We start from the raw sequence: 23,974 nt of genomic DNA, 5'->3' as shown, positions 1-23,974 counted from the left end.
TGTTCATGCTTACGCTCATGGACAACTGGACGGATGTACACACCAAAATGCACAATGTGTGTGTGTTTGTGTGTTTGTGAGGTGGGGCGGAAGCTAAGAAGTGTTGACAAATTTCCACAAATTTCTGGGCAGGAAAGAGAAGTCAGCTGGGTGAAAGTCACAGACACAAAGAAGAAGAAAGAAGGGAAGGAAGGAAGGTTGCATTAACCTAGCGAGTTATCGGTGTTTGTAGTGATACATGATGTATGTTATGTGCGTGTATGCATATGTTTATAATTTCAAAAGGAAGATAGACTGTCATGTCCAAACATGGAGCCTTGCTGATCAGACAGCACTGAAGCTTAGTGGGTGGTCTGGCTTACACCAGGCTGAGTACATGTATGTGAACAAAGGGAAGAGAGAGTGTGTGACCTGATGTGAAGCAGCTTTTCAGTCACTTTTCTAATGCAATGCAATTCGATGTTGGGTTGAACAAACAGGTTTGCGGCTTTTGGTTGGTCAACTTATTGTCAATCTCAGTTTAAGGTAACCAGTCTGGAGAATGGAACCAATAAATGACTTCAAAGTTGTTCTGGTTGTTTTTAATCTAATTGAGACCATGACAAAAACGACTATACTCTGCTGCATTCTACACAACGTCTGCTCTTTGCAAGCATCTGCACACACAGCATGCTGACACCAAGCCAGTGAAGAATCCAACACTTAAGTGATGTAAACAGTAGTGTCATGAAGCACTTTCTCTAGCGAGTAATTAAGTAATGCGCTGTGCTACGAGTGATGTGTAGTACTTTACTAAAACAATTACAACTCAACAGAAACAGCAGGTTCAAGAGATAAGTAAAGCAAACAGGACACTAATAGCACCCAGCTTCTAAGAGTAACTCTAGCCTGAGTGGCAACTATTTAAAACAATCTTTTTTGCACTTTTTTGCACAAAAGGATCTACTGATCTGTCTTGTTACAGCTTAAGGGCCTTCTATGCTAAATTAATGTGTCGGTTCATGCTATGCTGATTGGTTTACAGGTGAGTTGGGACAGGGAAGGGGTGTGACTTATGTTTCCTGGTTTCGTTTTCTCCCGCTCTTTACTTTTTCTGTATTTATAATTTAAGTTGTATTGTTTGTTATGTGGTCCCTTTTAGGTCCTTGTCTCTGTGTCCTTCCCTCAGAATCTCCCAGGTAAGTCAGTCTTGTCCTCATGTTTGTTTGCCTGTCAGTCTCCTAGTTTAGTTGCCTGTTTTCCCAGTCGTTTCTCTGTGTGTCTCTCTCGTCCCTCGCTCTCTCGTCTTTCATGTAGTAGTCAGTTTGAGTCTTATTGTGTGCTTCTTGTGCTTCCTGTTTTATTTTGACAGTCTCTTGTCCTGTGTCTGTCGTGAACTCCTTCTTGCTGTGTGTCCTGAGCGTTGTGATAATTCTCTGTATGTCGGTTTAGTGTCTGCCCTTAGCCTTCTCAGTTTTGTTATGTATCTATAAATTCAGCAATAAAGATTTCGTTAAGTTCAGTCTTGCCTGTGAGTCTGCACTTTGGGTCCAGTCCTGCCTGCCTCACACAGCGTCACCTGACATGTTGTTCTCCGTTGTTGAAGCGGGTCCTGAGATTAGCTGAGTGGGATTTGTCACAATGTAAAACACCTAGCCAGTTAGCCAGGGCTTTTTAAACTCTGCCTTCCTGTTGACCTGTGCTCCCTTCACCTGTAGTGATGCCTGTGTCGTCACCATGTTCAGTTTTGCACTACATGCATTTCACATTTGTCAGAACATCCAGCATTGGCTGCTTTGGTGGGCCACAATAAGATAAGAAACACTTTATTTATCCCATATTTGGGAAATTCTTGAAGAATCTTTTTCCCTTGTGTGCAATTTATAAATTGGTCTTGGGATTCCCTCCTAGTGTGTAATTAACCTTATATGGTACGGTGGTGGCACTGTGGGAGCTGAACGGAAGCTGACGTTTAATTTGTTGTAAAAAAAAAAAATCCTTTTTCAGGGTGCTTATGCTGGCAGCTGGCCTTTGTTCTGCAGCTGGACGATCGAAGTAAAGAGCTGCACCACAGTAGACACCGTATCTACTGGAGTGTTTCCCATGGTGGGCTGTATATTCCCATTTGGGCTTCTTTGGGTCAGAGCTGTAGTGTGAATGGCCAAATAATAACGTGTCATGCAACATCCTGCTGTTACAGCCTTCCTTACACTGACCTGGTTTCGAGCCACTGTTCCATCCACAGGGTCAATGTACTCGAAGTTGTCAGCCTTCTCCACGCTGTACATGTGGTCCCCTACAGCAAACTTCTGGCTGGTGAATGCTTTGTCTGAGATTACTGCCTCCAGATCTCTCATTAGGTAAAAGGCTGCACGTGGGTCCAGACCTTCATAGTCAAACCTGACAATCATAAGATGCACACAAGATTTATGAACACACGTAAGACTCAATGAGGTCATGAAAGCAGAAAAGGGAGAGTTTGCTTATGTTAGGTACGTTCAGTTTTCTTGCCGCATCATCTTACTTATGTTACCGAAAAGGGCTCTAAATTGCAAGAGATGTACCACAGAGATTCTGGGGACACGTCTTGTATAACCTGTCCATCTACTTTATGTGTTGTGGGAAACAAGCATCAGTTTAGAGAAGCTCTCTGTGGGAACATAAAAACTACTGCAGCTATCAGTGGGAAGACTGACTGTGGCAGCTATCTGTGCCTCTCACAGGGGAGAAGTTAAAATAAGAACGAGTGAGAAGGACTGGAGGGAGGGGGGTGGATTAAGGTGAAAGCCAGCGAGGCATATGCGGGGTCGGTAAGGACTAAGACGAGGTGAAGAGAAGTTATTACTGAAGTTAGTCAGCATGTATTCACACAATCATGATGAAGGTTCTGACGAAAACTAGTAAACGAGTGAGAAAAGATTTGAGGTAACCACATGGCATTAGCTTGTAGGCTATTTTGGATGTGTGACAATCACAGTGACGTTGTAGGATCAAGTGAATAAGGTTTCAGTCACACCAGCTTAGAGGCCAGTCGGTGATCATCTATCAACCACTCATTGTGGGCTGTCCGTAGTCTGAATGGAAGTTACAGGCTTGCCTACAAACACCATCCAGCTACTTTTTGAGCTGCTGTGAAACTGTAAAAATGCAACACAAACTGGAAACAGGAACCATTAACTTTCAAAGTAAAAGATTCTTGAACAACTTTTGCTTTGAAGGCAAATCGTCTCTATTTCTGTGTCACACTTTGTCAAGTTTTACTACAGCTTGGCTAGAAGTTTACGAGTATTGAAAACCAAACATGAAAATGCTTGTGGCTACCAGTGCGGCCCCCTAGCCTTCTAGTAGATGCACATGTGTTATCAATTTCAAAATCCTAGGTGACTCGCTCTGAGAAATTGCATTCATAAGATTTTCAGAAAAACTGACCTCTGACCTCTTAAGGTTGAGGTGACTGAGATTCAAACTGACCCCTGAGTTTTAGTACATGCACCTGTTTGCATGGTATAATTTTGAAAATGATATATCGTCTCATTTTGAAGTTATCGCATTGACAACAATACCACATCACCCTCCAGGAGCCAGTATCAACTACTTGGGAATAAGCCTTTTTTAATAGCAACGTGTGGTTGCATCGCACCATAATATAGCGGATGAATCTCGAGCAATGTGCACATGACGTCACATGAGAAACCTCAATAGATACACAATGTTTTGATTACTTAGCTGTTTACCTGCAGAAGTAGTTACGCCCAAACCTGGCCCAGTGTTCTCTGACAATCTGCTCAACGCCTTGTTTCTTGGCTGCCATAATGGACAACCACACCAACACGGACCACAAACCGTCCTTCTCACGAATGTGGTCAGAACCTGGAAGAGAAGGAAAATGTGCAAAATTCAACATCTCTGTGTAAACTTCTCTTAGTTATTGGGGCTAAACTTCCATAAAAATCTGCAGTGGAGCTAAATGTGGCCTCATGCAAGACATTGAAGGTTATTTTAATTTTGGAAATTATGATTAGCCCTTTAGCTCAGTGTAACACAAACATTAGAAACAAGGATAAGCAGTTAGCATGGGTCTGTATAAGAAGTTGTTTATACTTTCTGCACTGTTGCTTACATGGTAGCGCAGGTGGTCTACCAAGCTGAAGTTTGGCATATTTGTCACCAGCTCCTCCAGTATATGTTTCAAATTATCTTTGGACAAGATGCTGAATCTCAGTCTCAAGGTATAGATAAAAGTGCTATATGAATAGGTTTCTATGATTAGGTGAATGAGCTTTGCAGTAGAATGTAAGGCTCAAATTCAGTAGAAAAGCCCTACATAAGTACCATTACCTAGCACAGGACTTCCACTAAATCCAGATATACGGTACCAAGGTAGGAAAAACATGTTAGTTTGGAGTTAAGCTAGCTATTTTATCTAGCTTCTCATTTTTTATAACACCTCAGCTAACCATCTCCTAGTAATAGCTGCATGTTCGACTTGATTTTACTATCTGAATCTTGTTACAGTAACAATGAATTAAAATTATGAACTGTTACTTTATCAAAGAAAGGGAACAATACTTTCACCTGCAGTTTAACTAAAGGGAATGTTTATTGTATTGACCAATTATTAATGTAACTGTATAATGGTGGGTTAATTTTAATCTACAACATTCAACTGAATTCATTCACAGATCCAATTCGCAACAGTTGCCTCGGGCTCTTGGAAACGTACAAAAAGTTGCAACACAAACAATCTTTCCTGCCAGCCCAGAGCAAACATAAACTCAAACAGAGGAGCGCATCACACCCACAGTCTCCTTCACTGGGGAGCTTTCGCTCTGTTCTCAGAGACAGCTGCACTGTAAAGGTATGTGTTGAGGTTAAGCATGTGTTACATTCCCCTGCTTGAGCTTTAAATGGAAAGTGAGCTGTTATTTTAAGCTGGATTTATATATATTTTATAAATCGGAAAGAAAATAAAAACTAAAAAGCAGTACTGTGTCTGTTTTACTATTCCTCTCAACATCTACACTAAAAATAAGAACCTAAAGCTTTATGTCCGGCACATTAGGAAACTGGCAGTTGTTATTGTTAAGTCCCTGCCTCATTCTCTGTGTCTTTGTCATTCATCTTAACAGAAAAGGTGGCGGAGATTGACACCTAATAAAAGACATCTAATATCTATGTCAACAAAGCTTAACCTGATGTGCCTTTGTTTTCAAAGTGACACCAATAAAACCCACAAAGTTTGACATAGCTCTCTAAATTAGCACTGTTCTTGCTGCGTGTCTCAGAGAGAGCAAGAGTGGTGTGCAGCTCTGATGATTTACTATCCAGGGCTCCCTCTGAGCTTTTTTGCCTTACATGGATAGATAACGAGTAAGCTCCCATAGTCCTCTCTGAGTCTCAGCTCCTTCCCTTTCTCTCCTCCTTCTCGATACTTCTCATATTTGGATTTGCTCGCCATCTTCTCCTCCGTTTGCAACAATCATGGGTCTTTTCTCTTCTGTTCACACCCACTGGCGTGTTTCTTTTTACTTCAAGTTAAAAAATGTTAAATGTGTCCTCTCTAGTGAATACAAAGGGTTGAGTAGTTGAAAGAAAAAGAAGCAGAGGAAGTCACAAGGAATTAGAGAACAACGACTAAACTTTGGGTGAGGTTCGGACTGTAGCAAGAGGGACACGCATCTAAAATGCAAGCCTATACATGTCTGTATTTTTATGAATTGTTTATACTTTCCGGCGTGAGTGCGTGTCTGCATTAGTATTCACAAAACGCTACCACTGGAGGAGTGTCGGTTTGTTGCCGTGATTCAGGGAGCCCCTGTCTCCTTTTATAGCAGAAGAATGGGGATTATTTACACATGCAGTCAGGGTCACAGCCCTCTCATCTATTAGTTGACTCTGAATGGAGCTATGAGCAGGCAGGATGCACTGCTTATACACGTAGACCTCGAACAGACTGGAAGAGAACGGAATAGGGAAATTTTCACAGACGCCCATGTTTAGATCAGAATCAGAATCCGAATACTTTATTAACCCCTAAGGAAATGATGTGGCCACGGTTGCTCCAAGACAATAGGAACAATAAAAAGTGAAAAGATAAGAAATAAACATGTTTATAACCAGCAAAAAATAAAAATAAAATTACAGTTGTGACAACTGGAGTCACATTATAAATCACGTTTTTTACCCAGGGTTATTAGATGATATTATTCCAGCTCTCATACAAATAGATCACCTATTCTTAGAGGTGACAGGTCGGTAGTGTTTTGTCTTTTGGTTGCATCCCAGCAAGCAAAGTAGTTCCAAAATAAAAGCTTAACCATGGTCGCCGAGGTTACCACGACATCAGTTGGAGGTATCACTCAAACGTCGTCAGGATGTCCTCGTTAGACTTCCTATCAAGAGAACTTTTGCAGTTTGAGTCCACCTGCTGTCACACTGAGGATTTGATTTTACATTAGAATGAAAACATTCCTGAGTTTTTAATAGGGACACTGTGAACAAAGAGGGGACGACTGTAAGAGTCCGATTTGTTAAAGTTACCAAGCGACAAATTAACTTGAATTTAAAAGGGCAAAACCATAAATAGCTTAAAAGTGTTACAGTAGTAACTAATATACAGGAATACTTGATAAACTGTTTGCAAGCCATATTAGTTGTCCTTTTAAAAAAACAAAAAAAACAAAGACAAATCTATTTAATTTCTTCTTTACAATAATCTGATCTATGTTTCTAACTTTGTGACATGCGTCCATCTATGGTTCAGTTTTTGACGTCGTACCCCGACCAGTTTTGACCAGGGAGATTCTGGTCTTCAACCATGTTTGCTGGGATGCTAAGGAATGAGCTGTTGAGCTGATGGGGTTGTTATGGCTCAGGAGGGGGAGTTGGTCGTCTACCAGTCAGAAGGTTAGTAGATTGGGTTCGTCAGTCGTTGAATTATCCTTGAGCAAGCTACTGAACCATGAATCCCGCGATGCATCAGTCGGATTGGCCAAAATGCCAAAAAATTAAAAAATATCATCTTTAAAAATAACACTTACAAACAAAACAATAGAGCAAGAAATATTACGAACCAGATGACCATAAAGCTTTTAAACAAACCCTAGCATTATAAATATTAACTGACTTGACTTACTTAAAAATGTAAATGTGCAAAGTAATAACGTGTCACGTGTCTTACCCTGTTAGGCTGGATTTTGTTGACTTCTTACAGCTCAGCTTTTTTGGCAAACTTAGACTATAATAGTAGCCGATTGGCAGACAAAAGTAGCAAAAAAGACCAAAATCGTAGGGAAAAATGTAAAGGTTTTTTTTGTGGTGGTGGTGGTGACTGTTTCAGCAAGTTCTTGCTGCACATTTAGCAGCAGCAGCTGCTGGCCACTGCAGTCCTCTAGTGACAGCTTTGTTTGCAGGCACCAGTTGTTGCTGAGGGGAAAGGATGCACATACTCCCACTCACATTTTCAAAGATAGTCCGGGGATTTGAATGAGCGATCCTCTTTTCACAATCTAACCAGCTGATCCTGCCTTGCATTTGCATTCAGTAGAGATCTGTACTCATAATATTCAGCAATTTCAAATCTCTCTTTATAAAGGCAGTGCTTTTTTCTGTTTGGATAGTAAGTGAATGTGCTAGGTCATACCTGTCCCAAAGCTTTCCTCCCCACAGACGGAACAACGCCCAGAATCCATCAGGTTCCCGAAGTATCTCCAGCCTGTGGGAGTCTCATACAAGGCCAGTTTCATTGCTTTGGCAACCCTACAAACACGCAGAGGAGAAAAGTCAGAAAAACTGCCTGTACACGCGATGTATTTGCTCACATACACACAATATATTCATCTAATATCTAATAAAATCTAACATCTAACATCCCAGGTCTGATGTAGAAACTAGCTTACACACAAAAACTCTGACCTTTGAAATAAAACAAACCAAATGCTGTATGACAAGCGCAATCTGCCAGCAGCTCATCCAATAACTTAATAAGGCAAAGGGAGCAGGAACAAAGTGAGTTAACCTTTTAGTTCATGTTTACTTAGAACCTCAGCCGTGTGCTAGCATAGCGAGAGGAGAAGATGGAGTGCGTGTGCGCGTGAGTGTGTCTGTGTGTGTGAATACATGTGTATGTTGGGGTCACGTGGAGGGGAAAAAAGATGCCAACAGTTCAATATGTGGGAGGAAAGGGAGTGCAAAGAGCCAAAGTGGAAAAGAGCAAAGAGAAAGTCTAATAAAAGTTCCCAGTTGCAGATTACAAAATAGAGAGTAACTAATCGATTTACTGGAACTGCAGTGATGCGATAAGAAGAAAAATGCACACTTTATGGTAAATGGATCAGTACTTATACACTGCTTTTCTACTCAGTTTGAGCACCCAAAGCACTTTCTGCTAGACATTCATACAGCACTTTAAACTCATGGTTCAGCATCTTACCAGAGGATGCGTTACCACTCAGACTGGGGGGAGGGCGGGGATCGACACACTGACACTGACTTTTGATTGGTACTTGAGCCTTGAGCTTTCATTCGACCATTTCCGCAACTTTTGGTTTTACGGCCAACAAATGTTTTTGTTTGTTAGCAGGATTAAGACAATTTAATATTTGCGTTCTTGCTTACAGCTTGATATAACTATCGCTTGAAGAAAAGGTTCGGTCTTTGATCCTATTAGAAAAGTTACCAGCTCAAGCCTGCTTAGTTTAGTTTTAGTTTTAATGTTTAGTTTGCAACAAACATCTCCACAGCAATCATTGCATAATATATAAACACTTTACAGGAGAAGTCTAAAAACTGCAGAACCAAATATTTCAACCAACAAAACAGATTTTGCAGCCAAGGGAACAAATACATGGATACCAGCATCTCAAATGCTCGTACTGTGGGATGTGGTGAGAGTTCATGGTGCAATACTATAAATGTGAATATGGGTGAGTTTCAAAATTTTTAAGTGGTTTTATACATATACACATGCATAAAACCCCCAGTGCCCTCCGCAGCTGTTTACAAGAGGATGGGATAAATGACCAAATAAGAGTAAACCAGCTTTATTCCCCCACCCTGGGGAAGAAAGTACTGGAATGGAAAGACTGGCATTCCTAAAAGAAAACAGGAACTCTGAACTTCTGACGAGCATTTGATGTTTTGAACGGCACGTCCACGGCCAACATAAGCACTGACACTGACTGTAGCAGTGCTCGGCTTTCATGCAACGTTGCAAAAATGTAGCGTCCGAACAATGTGAGAATAAAGCAAATCGTGCTTTCTCAAGTTTGATGATTGCACCAACAGAGCTTTGCACACACACCCATGCATAGCATTCACATCCATACATCCTCAGGGATAAAGCACAAACAAGAACAGGTTTTAAGATCAAATTTCCAGTTCCACTAAAAGACAACTTCTTGAACACACAGTGCTAGAATGACTGTACAAGTGCATTTAAACAGATATAATAAAATGTCTCAGGATAACCGGGATGTTGGATTCTTCTGACGAGATTTAAAAAAAAATTTTTTTTTAAAAAAACCTGGCAGATTAATACGTCTGGAGACACAAGGAATGAAATTGGAAGGCCTATTTAGAGCTGCAATCCCCTCGTGTGTAGGTGTGAGCCGTAAACTGTAATGCTCTCCAGTCAAAGTTCATTTTCTCACACTAGTGTTGACAATTTACAGGCAAGGAATCTAAAGTCGGTCACATAATATACAGTATTTTTAAATGGTTAGTATCAATCAATTATTAGCTATATTATCCTTCCCTGTGAATACCTTCTTTAGGGTATTAAGGAAGTTCTATTTTTGGATGTTGATTATTTTGATGTTTACTGTCTGTGTTTTACTTACATTTAATCTTCTAATATATATGAAGCGATGAGCAAGTCCAGCCTTGCATGTATGAACAAAGCTAAATAACTTCATTCTAGGATGTGACAACACTGAGCTGCAGTTGAGGAAAGTTAGAGCAGGTCTGTCTTGAATGGTTTGGAAGCTCTGCTCCGACAAGATTAGAGCTGGAAAGAAATTTCATAACTGAGCAGGTAGGAGGTATGTCCACTTTCCTTCATCTCAACTCTCTGGAACCTCTGTTGCACACACGCTTACAATATGACCCACACTAAGTAACCTTTATCTTGCACCTCAGTAAATCCCAGCGGAGGGGGAAGGTACAATGAGTGAAGATGTTTCTCTACATCCGTGAAGTAAAATAAGGCCAGCTTTTGGCTTTGGCTTGACATTTTACCAAACATAGCCTTCAGCACCCTCACGCCTCAGTTTGGATTTAGGGCTCAGGCTAAAAGAGCAATGCCGGAGCATTACTTGAGCTTGACCTGAACCAATAACCCTTAGTAGTCAAAGCAGAAATGCAATGTTAATTGCTGATAATGCTGCCACGGAACTCAACGCTGAACTTCTTTTTCTTCTTCTTTACGCTGCTCTCTTCAGGGGGCACCATAGCAGATCATTTGCTTCCATATCCCTATCCTTAGCAATCACACATTCTTCTCTGTGATCTTATTCTTCTCCTCCTGTCGACATCCTTTGTCCAATGCATTTACTGTCCATCTTCTGAGATCTTCAAACCATCTCAACTTTGGCTCTGTTACTTTGTCTCCAAATCGCTTAATCTGAGCTGTCTTTCTGATCTACTCATTTCTAATCCTATCGATTCATCCTGGTCACTCCCAACAAAAATCTAAGAATCTTCAGCTCTGCCACCTCCAGCTCTGCCTCCTGTTTTTGGCAGCACTACCATCGCCACACCACATATCATATATCATATGTATATATATATTTACAACCATCTTGTAACCCTCCCCTTTCACTCTTACTACTACTATCAGTCATAAATCCCCCCTGACACTCAGTACATACTGTATATTCACCTTTCCATCCTCCTCTGTCTCAGTTGTACACAGATTCTGTTGCTTTCATTCCTCCACCTCCACCCCTCCAGTCCCTCATCCACCTTCACCCTACTCTCACTGCAAGTCACAATGTTATCTGTGAACATCATAGTCCACAGGAATCCTTCTCTGTCAACCTGTCCATAATCACTGGAAACAAGACGGGATCTTGAGTCACTCCCTGATGTAATCCCACCCCGACCCTGAAGCCATCTGTCTCTCCCTACCTTCCTCTCTTGGCATTTTATTCCATGATTTTTCTGTTAGTTCTCTACAAGTCAGAGCTGAACATACTTTAAAATTAATTTTAGCATAATTATTGGAAGTGGTCATAGCTATTTTGGAGTGCCAATCTCAACATACCTTTGTGACATAATGTCAAAACAGTTTTCTAGGATTTTGCAAAGCTGTGTCAAGAATATATTTGCTATCGATCATAGTAAATCAGGCGATAAATGTGCTTGTTAGAGCAATGTTTATCTTTGCCTGCCTAGTTCTGTGTTCTTGATGCTGCTCTCCCTGCCTGACCTGATTTAAGTGGCCTTGTATGGCGTTACCTGGCACAGCGTCGAGGTCAATTACTCCTAATGTTCTCTGTCAAAGTAAATATAAAAGGTACTGTGTAAAGGTTTTAATCACTTTAGGTTCTTATTCATCATGCAATACCACTAGAGAGAATTAGTGGCTTGGTTTAATTACTAATTCTTTCCTCAGCACAAAAACAATCCCGATGACCACAACGCCAACGGTCATTAACAGCTTTCTGTAACTGTTTAGCTACAGCACAACATCAAATATTTGACCTTTCTACTTTGCCGTGCTAATCAGTAAAAGAGCTCACATTTCATGATCGTAACACGCACACCAGTGGCTCAATCCTACATCCTTCCATCCCTGGAACTGTGAAAACAGAGGCAGATGTTTCCTTTACCAACATTTCCCACCCACTTTCCCTTCCTCCCTCACCGCGTCTTGCATAGCATGTGCACAAAGACATAAAATCACCCACGCACACACTCCAACCAAAGTGATAGATTTAAATCCAGCCTCCTGTCCACCTGAATCCAGTCAGTTTCCTTTGCTTATCTGAAAACAGTTGCATTCACTTTCTCTCTGTCTTTTCTGTTAACACACACTAACATACACATCAGCGCACAGAGTATATACACCATCGCATTTATCAAAGCTTTTATAACACAGTTTGCTTGACTTTAAACACATAGCAGGGAGGGAACCTCAGTCTAAACACTCAGAACACAGATACACACGGTCTCCTAAAACAGCCCACACTTGGACAGACTCCAGGGTCCGACTTCACACTACTAAGCACTTCAACACTTTCTCGAGTTTATCAGGTTCATGCCGTTATATACATAACATGAGTGTGACATGACGAACTCGTGTCACGCTCATACGAGCGGCAGTTGTGAAACTAAGAGTGGAACAAAGTGACACTGGTCAGCAACAGTGTCATTAATTACCAGTTAAGTGATCACAGATTTGCAGATGTAGTCAGACTAATCAAGTGAAATCATGTTAAACGTGAAAAAAATCAAAAGCCTGTGTTATGCAGTTTATTATGCATGATATTATCAGTGGGTTAAGTATTATCTATAAGGTTGCTTCTACTTCCCAACTAAAGTTTCCAGTAGATAAATGCATACTATCATCAATACAAAAGGGCAAGTGCTCAGAAAGTAGACAACGAGAGATAAAGATAATATTAGAAGAAGAACTGAAAAGCGTGTGTTGGAGGCATTGCTTCGCGCTTCAGGGTTGCAGTGGGACATGTGACATTTGTGTCTTGGGTATCAGCCTGTGTGTGTGTGTGTGTGTGTGTGTGTGTGTGTGTGTGTGTGTGTGTGTGTGTGTGTGTGTGTGTGTGTGTGTGTGTGTGTGTGTGTGTGTGTGTGCATGTGTGTGATGAGGCCAAGCTGACTGGGGAGCCAGTGTATGCAAACCTTTCAAGCAACTCATTCAGTGTGATTATTAGGGCTCAACATCATAAGACATGACCTTAGGCAAGGAGTAGTGCAATATCAAGGGATGCAGTCTGTGTGTTTGTCTGCCTTAGTGTGCAACAGCACCATGTAAATAAAGATAACCAGCAATTCTGTGACGTAAAATTCCAATTCGCATACAATGGGGAAATAATTATTTGATCCCCTGCTGAATTTGTAAGTTTGCTCGCAAAAAGTTATCCTTCTCTAATTTTTATTGTAGTTTCATTTTAATGGAGAGAGACAGAATATCAACCAAAGATCCAGAAAAGAACGCAGTACATAACAGTTATAAATTGATTTAAATGTCATTGAGTGAAAAAAGTGTTATCCAAAAGTAAAAATGACTTAGTACTCAGTGAAGAAACCTTTGATCACCAGATTTATTTGCTGCTGCTTGGCAACTCACAAGTTTAGCTCCCTCCACTCACTTTCTATAATGTTGAGGTCTGGGGACTAGCATCTAAGCCCCTCCATGACCTTAATGTGCTGCTACGGCGTTATGTTTTGGGTTACTGTCATATTGGAAGACAGATTCATGACCCATCTTCGGTATTCTTTATGAGGAAAGGATCAGATAATTTCTTTGTAAATTAGCAAACTTACACATTCAGGAGGGGGAATGACAAAATTGTTTCTCTTACTGCCTCTAAGCATCTCTCACAACTGTGAAACCCAGATGGATCAGGGTTGGTAATAGCATCACTTCATGTGCCTTTCAGCAGTTACACACAGTAAAGGATTAGTTCTTTCACACACATAAAGACACACATGAATAAATGAAATAAATTTCACGGATGCTGTTTAGATTTTAAATCACACATGGTGGTTTAAGAAGACAGTGTGACACATCACTGCCCACCACAGGCCTCTCTTCATCAAGTACCCTTTTAGGAAGGAGTCTTTTGAGCTAAGAGTAACTTCATCGGGATAATGTAAAATATTGAAAATAGTGATTTACTTTCTTAATCTCGTCCAAATGCTTTTGGAAGTCCATTACCTCACTTTAGTGCATCTTTAATGTGTCTAGTTCATGGACACAAAATAAATATGCACCTATACGCTTCTTCTGGTAGAGGGTCAGATTAAATAAATATAGGCAGGGGTCAAAAGGAGGTTGTGTTGAAAGTTACTAAAAGGGAGGATGAAATCTTTGCACTTCTATAAGGTCTATTATTTATAAAATATTAAATCAGGATGTTAAATGTTTTAATGTAGTTAGGTAGCACATTTTAAACAGCTAAACTTCATGACTGCCATCCATATACATAGTCTTTAGCAACTATAGTAGATTCATCATTCATCAAACGGCTCCCTTGAGCAGCATTCTGCAGAAGCGTCAGCGAGGTGCTGTGCCGGGATCTCTCCTGCTGGAACAATGTTAATGGAGATGACTTTGGCGGTGATCACGTCCTCTCACTCACCACCCTCTGCTTAGCTTTACCCTTACATAACACACAGTATTTATAGGGGGGTGAGTAAGTGTGTGTGTGTGTGTTTGGTGTGTGTGTGTGTGTGGGGGGGGGGGGTGATCTCACAGCTTTATTCATAGTGGGTGTCGTCCCTCTCCGGAGACTGGACTGATGCAGGAGTTTGTAGGAAGAGTGTGGGTGGTGTTATAGAACTTCTTACATCTACTGATTGTGTGTGTGTGTGTGTGTGTGTGTGTGTGTGTGTGTGTGTGTGTGTGTGTGTGTGTGGGGTACCTATCAAGGGCAGCACTGGTGGCCATACTTCGAGCAAATCCTTTGACGCCATACTGTCTGAAGTAGGGGATGGTGGAGAGGTTAGCACCCATGATGGCCACTGAGTCCGATGGGTTCACAAAGAAGCCATTTTCTCCAAGGATCATGTATCGGTCCTGAGAACACGACAAAACCATAAAGTGCTTTGTGAGTCCTGTGTAGTTAGTTAGCATAACTGCATTAATTAACCCTTTTTATAGTACATGTATTGCCAACAATCCCCACAAAAAGACCAAAACAAATTGCTTAATTCTCCTCAGGCCACCATTGTTGTATGTCCCTTCATTACAATGAATATAGCAACTCTAGTTTATTTTGAGTCGGTCCCCAGCACTCCATCCTGCTGCCGTAAATACTTTTGAACTCGCCAAATAATGACTTAAATAGTAATGAGCTGAATTCTGCTGAAGGGATAGGAAAGCTGTCACATTTAAGACACTGATTAGAACATTGTTGGTCTTTTCATGAGCGTTACTGATAATGAAGAAACATAAGAAACAACATCCTTTAAGGACAAAGTGTGTTTGTATCACAAACATTCACATTACTATAAATGATCTTTAGTAGACGGTTACAAAACATAGAACAGTACAAGTAACAAATTCTCAGTACTATCCCCCCACCCCCCAGGATTCATTATTACTGTGGGGAGCGTAGAAGATATCGGTTACTATATATCCCCAAAAAAGAAACATCCACCCAGTATGATAATAACCACCGGTGCTAATCACAGTGGAGATACCGATCCTTGGGGGAGAAACAGAGCAGATGTGATGTAATTCTCCTGATGTTACACTACTAAGCAAACAGTGTGTGCCTGTGTCTGTTTATACAGAATAAATGTCTATTGGATGACATTGTGGAAAAAGTGAGACGCCCGTTGGATTATTGTGCATGCACTGCAACTTTGCACCCATTGCCTTCACTCCTGAAATCAACGTGCAATTATAAACAAATAAAAAATAAATAAGGATTTCTCTGCTGCCTCTGGCTGGAGTCAATATCTTGGATTTAGCTTTTATAGCAATAAAAGTCAGCTAGGCTTAAAGAAATGAATGAATAGATTGTGGAGCAACATGACATGTAAATACCACAAAAAGGATCTATTTAATTATTTAATATTATGGATTATTAGAGATATTATGTATGTATGAGAACTAAAACAGCCACAGCCACTTAAATATGTTCTTAAATATGATCCCAGCGCACACTCAGGTCAGTATTTTCTGTTTCTTTTTAAAAATATATTTTTAAATGACTTATTAAACCAAATTTTGAAGGATATTTGCAGGAGTCCAAGTTACTAAAGATCTCTTCATGCATTTTCCAATCCCTGTATTTTAATTTCCTTTTAAGCCAAATCCAGTTGAAGGAATACTGGACAATTCACAGGGGGCAGCTCATAATGTTCTTTAGGAACATCCTCCTGTGCAGTACAGATTAATAAGACCTCAGAAACATCCCTAAAATGTACAGTAAGTGATTTCGAGTATTACCTATTAATTTTTGCGCACTTCTTCCTTTGTCCTGGTTAATAAGAGTGTTTGCAGTACAACACAGATCAAAATAGGTTTTAGTGGAAAATTGCCGGTCATCCTATTGCATGTTATTTTATCCAGTTTTTGAATAACTTGGGGGTCTGTGTAAACGTTTCAAATGTCGCCTTAAATCTGTTGTTTTTTTCACGGTTGTTTGTTTTTTAAGGCAAACAGTACTGAAGCAGCTTTCCCCTCAAGACAGCCCAGAAGACATCCTACATGACTTTTGTCATTGTGCAGAAAATAATTATCTATATGTAAGAAATTGGTTCTACGGTTATGTAACTTTCTCCCTGCTCCCTTTTTTCCGGTGTAAATTAGTAGCAAGTTGTCAAAGGATGAATGTCCTGGGCAGAGGTAAGCTTAAGATTACAATTTTTCTTTAATAAAACTTTGAGTTTGAGTTCTTTAGGTCTTGCGCATGTTTCACAATATAAACAGTGAAGCCTTTCTGTTTCCTGAAATAATAGAGGGCTTTTAATTTGAAACTTAAACAGGAAATCTTGTTTGTATAAAGCGTTTACTGCGGTAACCAAACATTAACAGAGGTACGCAACACACTCTGTGATTACTGAATTACATTAAAAGCCACTTCTGGCCATTCCCTTGTCACAGTGGATTGCCACAGTAGGTAGCACTGTTGTTTTGTTTGACTTGGCAGTTTTATGCATGATGCCTTTCCTGACAAAACCCCCAAAGTGGATTTGTGTCTTCAGGTAGAATTGTACCAGCAACCTTTCATTTGTGAAGCAAATGTGTAAACCACTATTATATGGTACACTTGAAAGTATCAGACCATGGGTGCAGTGCTTTTCAGCACCACTACACCCATGTAGTCTTGAATAAATGATTGCACATTCTGGAGTAGGACTTCAACCAAATGGCTTACCCCATCTGCATCAAATGCCGCCCCAAAGCCAAAGTCGCCTCCTTTCATGGACTCTACCAGAGAGGTGGCATAAGTCAGGTTGGGCTCAGGAGGTCGGCCACCAAAGTCCTCCAGAGGTACACAGTTTACAGCAGAGTTAGCAGGAGCTCCCAACTCATCACACAGAATCCTACGTACATAGGGGCCCATCACTGTAACAAAGCAAAAGGTGAGTAGAAGTTAGCAGAATAATATGAATAACAGTAACTGCAGTGCAGGGCTTACAGGACGTATGCTGATGAACTGACCTCCGTTCATGGCATCTATGTGTATTTTAGGCTGATCTGGTCCTGTGAGGAGACTTTTAATGGCAGTGAAGTCAAAGATGTTTCGTAGCATTTGTAGATACACTTCAACCGAGTCTACAATCTCCACTGGATAGAGACAGAAGAACCTGTTAGTACTGGATGAGAGTATGTTTTTTTTCTGTGCATTTTGAGTGACAGAAAGAGGGGTTCTACTAGCATCACACAACAGGAAAGTTTGTAGCAATGTGGGGGAAAATCCACGCTTGTGGATAACACTGAAGAATTCAGAATGATGCAGAGAAGCTTTTTAACTAAACATGCACGAATGTTGTACCTCTGAAAGGTTTGAATTTGTTCTCGAGGTCAAACTCCTGTCTTCCGAGCCTAGAGAGATCAATGCGGAGATCGGGGCATATGGCGTACTCCTCGAGTGTCCGGCTCACCTGGTAGATCCTCTCCATCACTGTGTCTGGAGAGGGCCCTGCCAGACAGAGAAACAAAGACAATGAAAAATGCATCCCTCACTGGTGTTACAACTCCTGGCAGTGCAAGAGTCTTTGGATACATGCATGAGTTTACTTAACTGCCCATCCAGGAGAAGGTGTGGCACAAAGGCATGCTTAGAGAAACTTGTAATGTTATTAAAGTTTTATTTGGTGCCCTAGGTTTTTTACAAATCTAGGGCACCAATCTTTAACAAATCTTTAACAAATCACCTGTATTTGTCAATTCTGATATCACACTCCATTTTATATCATGGCCTAGGAGCCAAGTTGTAACATTAGCATTAATTTTTGCTGTAATATATATATTTTTTAAATCAAATTGTCTCAAACTTCTATTTTTGACTTTAAAATTTCTAAATAAGAGTCAGATGGAAAAGCAAATGTATTTTCTAAATCCTCACCTCCATTTGCCACATTGAACTTGATTCCAAAGTCTCCTCCAGGGCCTCCGGGATTGTGACTTGCCGTGAGGATAATCCCTCCAATGGCCTTGATCTTCCTGATGATGCAGGAAACCGCAGGGGTGGACAGGAGCCCACTGTGGCCAATTACCAGACGACCAATCTGTGCATCACCAATATTAGTGAGAAGCAATAATGGTTTCATATCATGGCAGATATCACCTGGTCTAAAATCATAATATAATATAATATCTTTGTGTTTCAAAAAGAGTCATAATGCTTTATAAAAACAGAATGCAACATATTTGTAAAAAATGTTAAAAATGTTTGTTCCATTTTCAATCAAACATATGCTTTGAATTTTTTTTTAAATCCAATCCATTTGTTTCTCTCCTGATTTCAAAAAGTTAAAAATCACTTCCTGTCCCAAAGAATCTTGTCATTCTGCAGGCGACTAATTGGCTGCCTGCTTTAAAAGGCAAATGATCTCCCTCTAGAAGGATGCCTAAATAACAGAACTACGCCTCTATTTATACTAAAGTGGTAATACCACCAACATAATTCTCCTTCTCTAAATAAAATTGTCCTCACTGGAGAGGAATTTGCTCTCCTGGCATCCTCTAAACATCCGGGATGTTGCATGTGTATATAAAGGACAGATCAGAAAGTGAGGGAAAGCCCTAACAAATGGAATCTTCTCAGTAACCAGTGTTGAGAAGGACAGCACATGCACTGGGTGGGTAGTTGGCAAGTGTTTCTATTATCCTTCTGGTTCTTTTCCTTGCAGTATGACAGAGGATCCCCAGCATGTAGACTTAGCCCTTGATAGATTGAACACCGAGGTGTAGGCAGTGTGTTAGCGGTGGTGGGGGGCAGACGTAGGCAGGAAAATAGAGCAGGATGGATGGAAGTGCTGATAAGGCTGACACCAGAAGACATTTGGCTGGACCAGCAGAAAGAATTTTTTTTAAACGCACTGATCCCCAAAACAAATTATATTCCTTTCCAATTTTCCTTTGGAACTTTTCCAAGCCAACTGCAAAGATCTCACAGCCTAAGAGCTGCAGGGACTTTCCTCCTCAGTGCCTCACTTTGTCTTCTTATTTTAACCTATTTGCAGCTGACTTGTTAAATTCAATTCAGCAGGTTTGTATGTATCAGTATCAACAATTACTGCAAATGTGAAAAAACTATAAGCGACTGCACAATTCTGATTTATTATAAAACTCCCAAAGTCCCACCAGAAGTAGCAGAATAACATCTGATGACCCTAAATTTCCCAGCCCAGTGAATTGTTCCATCTCTGTGTTAATGATTTAAACATATGTGCAGGTCAAAAGAAGCCATAGGCTACATTAAAATCCTGAGTTTGTTGGTGAAGTTGAATAATTATTCCGCTGGTCTTCCATTCCAACAAGAAGTGTTTTTTCTAAAAGCGTTTAAGCCTGCTTGTAGTAACTCACACCAACGCAGAGCAGAACAGTAACATTACTGCTGGTTACAAGTGACTCCTGCATGCTGACAGAGAGGAACAAATGCATGACACTGGTGGTCGCCCTATTCTTACCCCGTTTGCAGCTGCCATTTGCACTATCACCTCGATGGCAGCTCGGCTGAAGTAGCGGCCGTCGCTGCCCACCACCATGGTGCAACCCTGTCGGTCCCGCAGGTCGATGGAGGACAGCACGCTCTGGATGTAGTTCTGCAAGTAGTTTTTCTTCCCCTCGAACACCGCAGTCTTCCTCCGCAGTCCATTGGTACCGGGCCGCTGGTCCTCGAAGGGGGCGGTTTGGACCGTCACCACCGGGATCGGGCTCGTCTCCATCCTCTTTAACCAATCAAGCAAGTTTGGTGGAGTTTTTTGTTTGTTTGTTTTGTTTTGTTTTGTAGGAGTTTACAGCACTGAGTACAAAAATAAGTTCGATAGAAACAGCTCAAAGATGCAACTTGTCAGTCTAGAGTGAAGTAAAGGTTGTTTCCCCACCGTCGAGGAAAAAAGCGGTGACAGCAGTCCCACACAGGGACGAAATGGCTATAGTGACAAGAAACAGCCAATCAAAAATGTTTTCACCTCGACCCAAGCCAGGAGTCGCATCCTATAGTACTGGCTGAGCTAAGCAGCCACCAGCACTCTCCTCCTCTGCTGGCGGACAACTCCCTCTTCTAATAAGCCTGAACAACTGACTATGAAGAAAAAAATAAGGGAGGGGTGGACTCGTCAAGACTCACAATCAGCTGAGCCTCCGGCCAAAAATAGACATCTGACTGATGGCAAAAGGGAATTGTGTCGGCACCGGTCTGCAACCGGACACGCCTGTGTGTGTGTGCTTTTCACTCTAACCCAGGCCATTACTATAGTCACAGAAATCTAGAAGTATCAGAGTGTACCGTTTTTATTTAATTGTTATTATTTTCTGAATTGAAAATGTTTTGATAGATCTTGAATTCTGGGTGTTCTGTAAATTCTTAAGTAGCCCATCCCATAACACGGACCAACTTCAGTGCGCTAACATCTGCTCCAATATTTTGGAAACAGTGCGACCTTGAGGCAGAATGGAAAAAGTGACTTTTAATTATCATTATTATTATTTTGTATACTTGATGAAACACGTAAACGTGAGAGTACCAATTAGGGATACAGAGTTTCATTTCTAAAACCTGCTAATTAACTTTCATTTGAGTGAGTTTCATTATTTTATTGGCAATGACCAGTGCGAGTTTAAGCCCTGCGTTTGTATAGCTTTTATTCATTTCCTGGTTGGAAATGTGTTTTTATAATTTGACATTGACTTACTTTAATAAAACCTGATTTTTGTCATCATTCTTGTAGCCTGCAGACTACAAGTGAGTTCAGTTGATCAAGAGGAAGCAGGCCAACACAATGTTGAACCCTTACGGTAAATACTGTCAGTTAAATTATAGTAAGTCATTTTTGCTGTAGCTAAAATAAAAGTTTGGCATCACCTGTACTTCAGGTACAAATATCAATAAAGACTACAGAAATATAGAAAATCTAAGTGTTTTTCAAACTTACACACAAACAATAATTTCTGCTCTGAGTAAATCCACATATAGCTCTTACGAGCACTGTGCACTGACTCAGATTATAACAAAACTTGCAATCGTTTCCCACATATTCATTTTATTTTGCCACGTTACTTAATAAAAAAAACACATTCACATTGACGAAGTTTTCCCCTGAAGCAACCTTGACAAATATATTACAACACATCTTATTTACAGACATAACGCACATAAATATCATGCAATAAAAAAAACATTTCTTTAAGAAATGAGCTACGCCAAACATACAGACACTGTAAAGTGTTTTCAAAGGGTTCAGCAACGAGGGTACGACAGTCTGAGGTGCTCGTTTATAAAAGGAGCAGTGCTCAGGATGGGAGGAGGGCAAAACTGATTCCTTGAAGGCTGCAGGAGGGTCGGAACCAAACAGGCAGCAGGGCCAGGCATGAGTTGACCGTAACCGAGAGCACCGTGCGGGCCTTGCTGTGGATTTGAGTTGTGCTGACTGATAGAAGAGGGTCTGCTCATGATGCTGTCGATGCTGAAGGAGCACTTTGCCTGTGGGCCGGATTTCGGCTCAGCTGGTTCTGCTGCGCAAAGCTGTGCTCTTAAGTCTTTAGGCCCAACGCACTTTCCGTGGCTGTTCAGGGGTTGTGGTAGGAGGTGGTAGGATGAGGAAGGCATCATGATGCTTTCCTGCAGGGGCATGTAACGAATAGAAGAGGCAGCCGTGTGGCTTACCTGGCCAGTTATGCTATATGGGTGTCCGTACGGCCGGCAGCAGTTAAAGCTGGAATAAAACATCAGTCCGTCTTTGCCGAACTCGGGCTGGTTTCTCTTGAACCGTTTCCTCCGGCGAAGGAAACTGCCGTTGTCGAACATGTCCTCCGAAGCAGGGTCCAGAGACCAGTAGTTGCCCTTTCCCGGGTTTCCGGGCTCCCTCGGAATCTTGATGAAACAGTCGTTAAGGGAGAGGTTGTGCCTGATCGAATTCTGCCAAGCGGGAAACTTGTCTCTGTAGTAGGGAAACTTGTTGCTAATGAAGTCACATATGCCACTAAGCGTTAGCTTCTTCAGCGGGCTCTGCAGGATAGCCATGGTGATGAGAGCAATGTAGGAGTACGGGGGCTTTACCGAGCTGCTCTGGGCTTTCCTTGACGCCGGTGCGTCTGCGCAGAAACTGTTCTCGCTTTCCCCCGACGATTCTGGTTCTGAAGAGTCAAATTCCGCACCAGATTCTGCTGAGGAACCCGTAGAGCACTCATTTCGATAGTGGACATCCTCGCCTACTATGTCAATCGCATCCTCTTGTATAGGCAATCCGGCATGTTGTGAAGCTTCAAATTCACTTGAGAGAGTCATGGTCACACCTAAGATTTCTCACAAACGCGTAAAAACTAAACTGTGCCAAAGAGGCCTTAATGGTTTGCCGTGCGTAAAAACCAACAGGCCCCTCGACTGTGCGTAAAAGCGAATCTATTGATACTCCTTGTGCTATCGTGATGAGAGCTGTGGCTTTATATCCTAGTAAGCTGCTGCCCTGCAGGCCAGTCCCATTAACCCTCTGGACCTATCAGAGTAGCCTTACACCGCGGGGAGCCCCGGGAAGCAAACAAATGAGGAAAGGGGGATTGCGTGGTCCTGATGTGCGTAAGGCCCATTCACACAATACATAGAAACACCACGGTGCCAGTATGTTATTATTGTGTTTATTACGCGTTTTATTTCAGTTATACAAATCCTGGAAGCGGAGACAAGTCAAATTGCGCGGCGCGCGCGCGCGCACACACACTCTTATACAAAAAACATTGCATCTGATTTACTAGTTGTTGGGTTTGGGTTTGTTTGTTTTTTTCGCTTTATGGTTGCCGGTATCGAAATCTTTGATTCTTCATCGACCTGTAACTGTCTTGTTCTAAGAAACAAATAACAAGTTAAAACTTACATTTTATATTACAAATCGCACAGCAGCAGAGTGGTGTGTGCGTGTGGGGGGGTGTCTTGAGAATTTTAACACCAGGTCTAGCACGTGATAAGAAATCAAGGCTTTCTCACTCGGAACCCCCTGTGGGTTCGTTTAGTTTGCCACCTCTGGATGCCCGTGGGTGGTTTGACCATGAAAATGGCCATGGTAGGGCTTCCCGCAGCCAGTTAAGAAAAGCTGCAGCAGTCGCCTTAACGAGGCCATCAGCATCAGAATCGCAGTCGGAAACGGCACAGCTGCACGGTGCGCTTTGTGTTTGCGCGCACCTTGGTTTTACAATCGCGACAAATGTAATGCAAAGCCGTTCTTAAAGCAAACCTGGCCGACATCAGACATGTGCTAAAACAGCGCTGCTGTAGCATCTCCATTGCAAATGACTAAGTTGGGGAAACTCCACCCATTTCTTCACCTGACAGGACCTACTGTGCGCGCAAGAGATGGTTCTCACATACCTGTATCAATGAAGGCTTAAGTAACAAATACCAAAAATAAAAAATAAAAATAGAGTAGCTGTATTTGTCAAGGGCGAATTTGTCAAGTGTTACAATCATCAACTAAAGCTGCAAGCGCTATTATTTGACAATACTGTGAGGCGCGCCCCTCACAGTATTGTCAAATAACTGCATTATTCAAAAGAAAATAAATGACACAGTGTATTTTTTGAAAAGGAAATTAATTTAAAGAAAACCGTGCTACTTACATTTATCTATTCAGAACAATA

General features: G+C 41.3%; 2 protein-coding genes across 2 annotated transcripts in view; both read right to left on the bottom strand.

Annotated features, from left to right (window-relative positions):
• Window positions 1-20,504, bottom strand: part of pgm5 (phosphoglucomutase 5) — a 29,967-nt gene extending 9,463 nt beyond the window's left edge. The window contains exons 1-9 of the mRNA XM_082554315.1: window positions 19,813-20,504; window positions 18,246-18,408; window positions 17,673-17,819; window positions 17,339-17,464; window positions 17,052-17,242; window positions 14,586-14,740; window positions 7,622-7,737; window positions 3,714-3,849; window positions 2,196-2,379 (exon numbers count right to left, since the gene is read on the bottom strand). Coding sequence (XP_082410441.1) covers window positions 2,196-2,379; window positions 3,714-3,849; window positions 7,622-7,737; window positions 14,586-14,740; window positions 17,052-17,242; window positions 17,339-17,464; window positions 17,673-17,819; window positions 18,246-18,408; window positions 19,813-20,070 — 1,476 coding nt within the window. The 5' untranslated portion in view covers window positions 20,071-20,504. The remainder of the gene's footprint in view (window positions 1-2,195; window positions 2,380-3,713; window positions 3,850-7,621; window positions 7,738-14,585; window positions 14,741-17,051; window positions 17,243-17,338; window positions 17,465-17,672; window positions 17,820-18,245; window positions 18,409-19,812) is intronic.
• A 932-nt stretch (window positions 20,505-21,436) lies between these two features.
• foxd5 (forkhead box D5) lies at window positions 21,437-22,860 on the bottom strand. The gene has a single exon (XM_082555175.1). It carries the CDS (start codon window positions 22,629-22,631, stop codon window positions 21,585-21,587), a length of 1,047 nt encoding a protein of 348 aa, XP_082411301.1. The 5' UTR covers window positions 22,632-22,860; the 3' UTR covers window positions 21,437-21,584.
• Between the last annotated feature and the right edge of the window lie 1,114 nt (window positions 22,861-23,974).

This window comes from Aulonocara stuartgranti (genome assembly GCF_965226115.1).
Source record: "Aulonocara stuartgranti genome assembly, chromosome: 12".
In the NCBI taxonomy this organism is placed as follows: domain Eukaryota; kingdom Metazoa; phylum Chordata; class Actinopteri; order Cichliformes; family Cichlidae; genus Aulonocara; species Aulonocara stuartgranti.
The sequence above is the reverse complement of the archived record's forward strand: the minus strand, read 5'-3'. Positions and strand labels throughout refer to the sequence as shown.

Bases quoted from the DNA above. Each gene is read 5' to 3' on its own strand.
- foxd5 (XM_082555175.1), bottom strand. From the start codon at position 22,631: ATGACTCTCTCAAGTGAATTTGAAGCTTCACAACATGCCGGATTGCCT.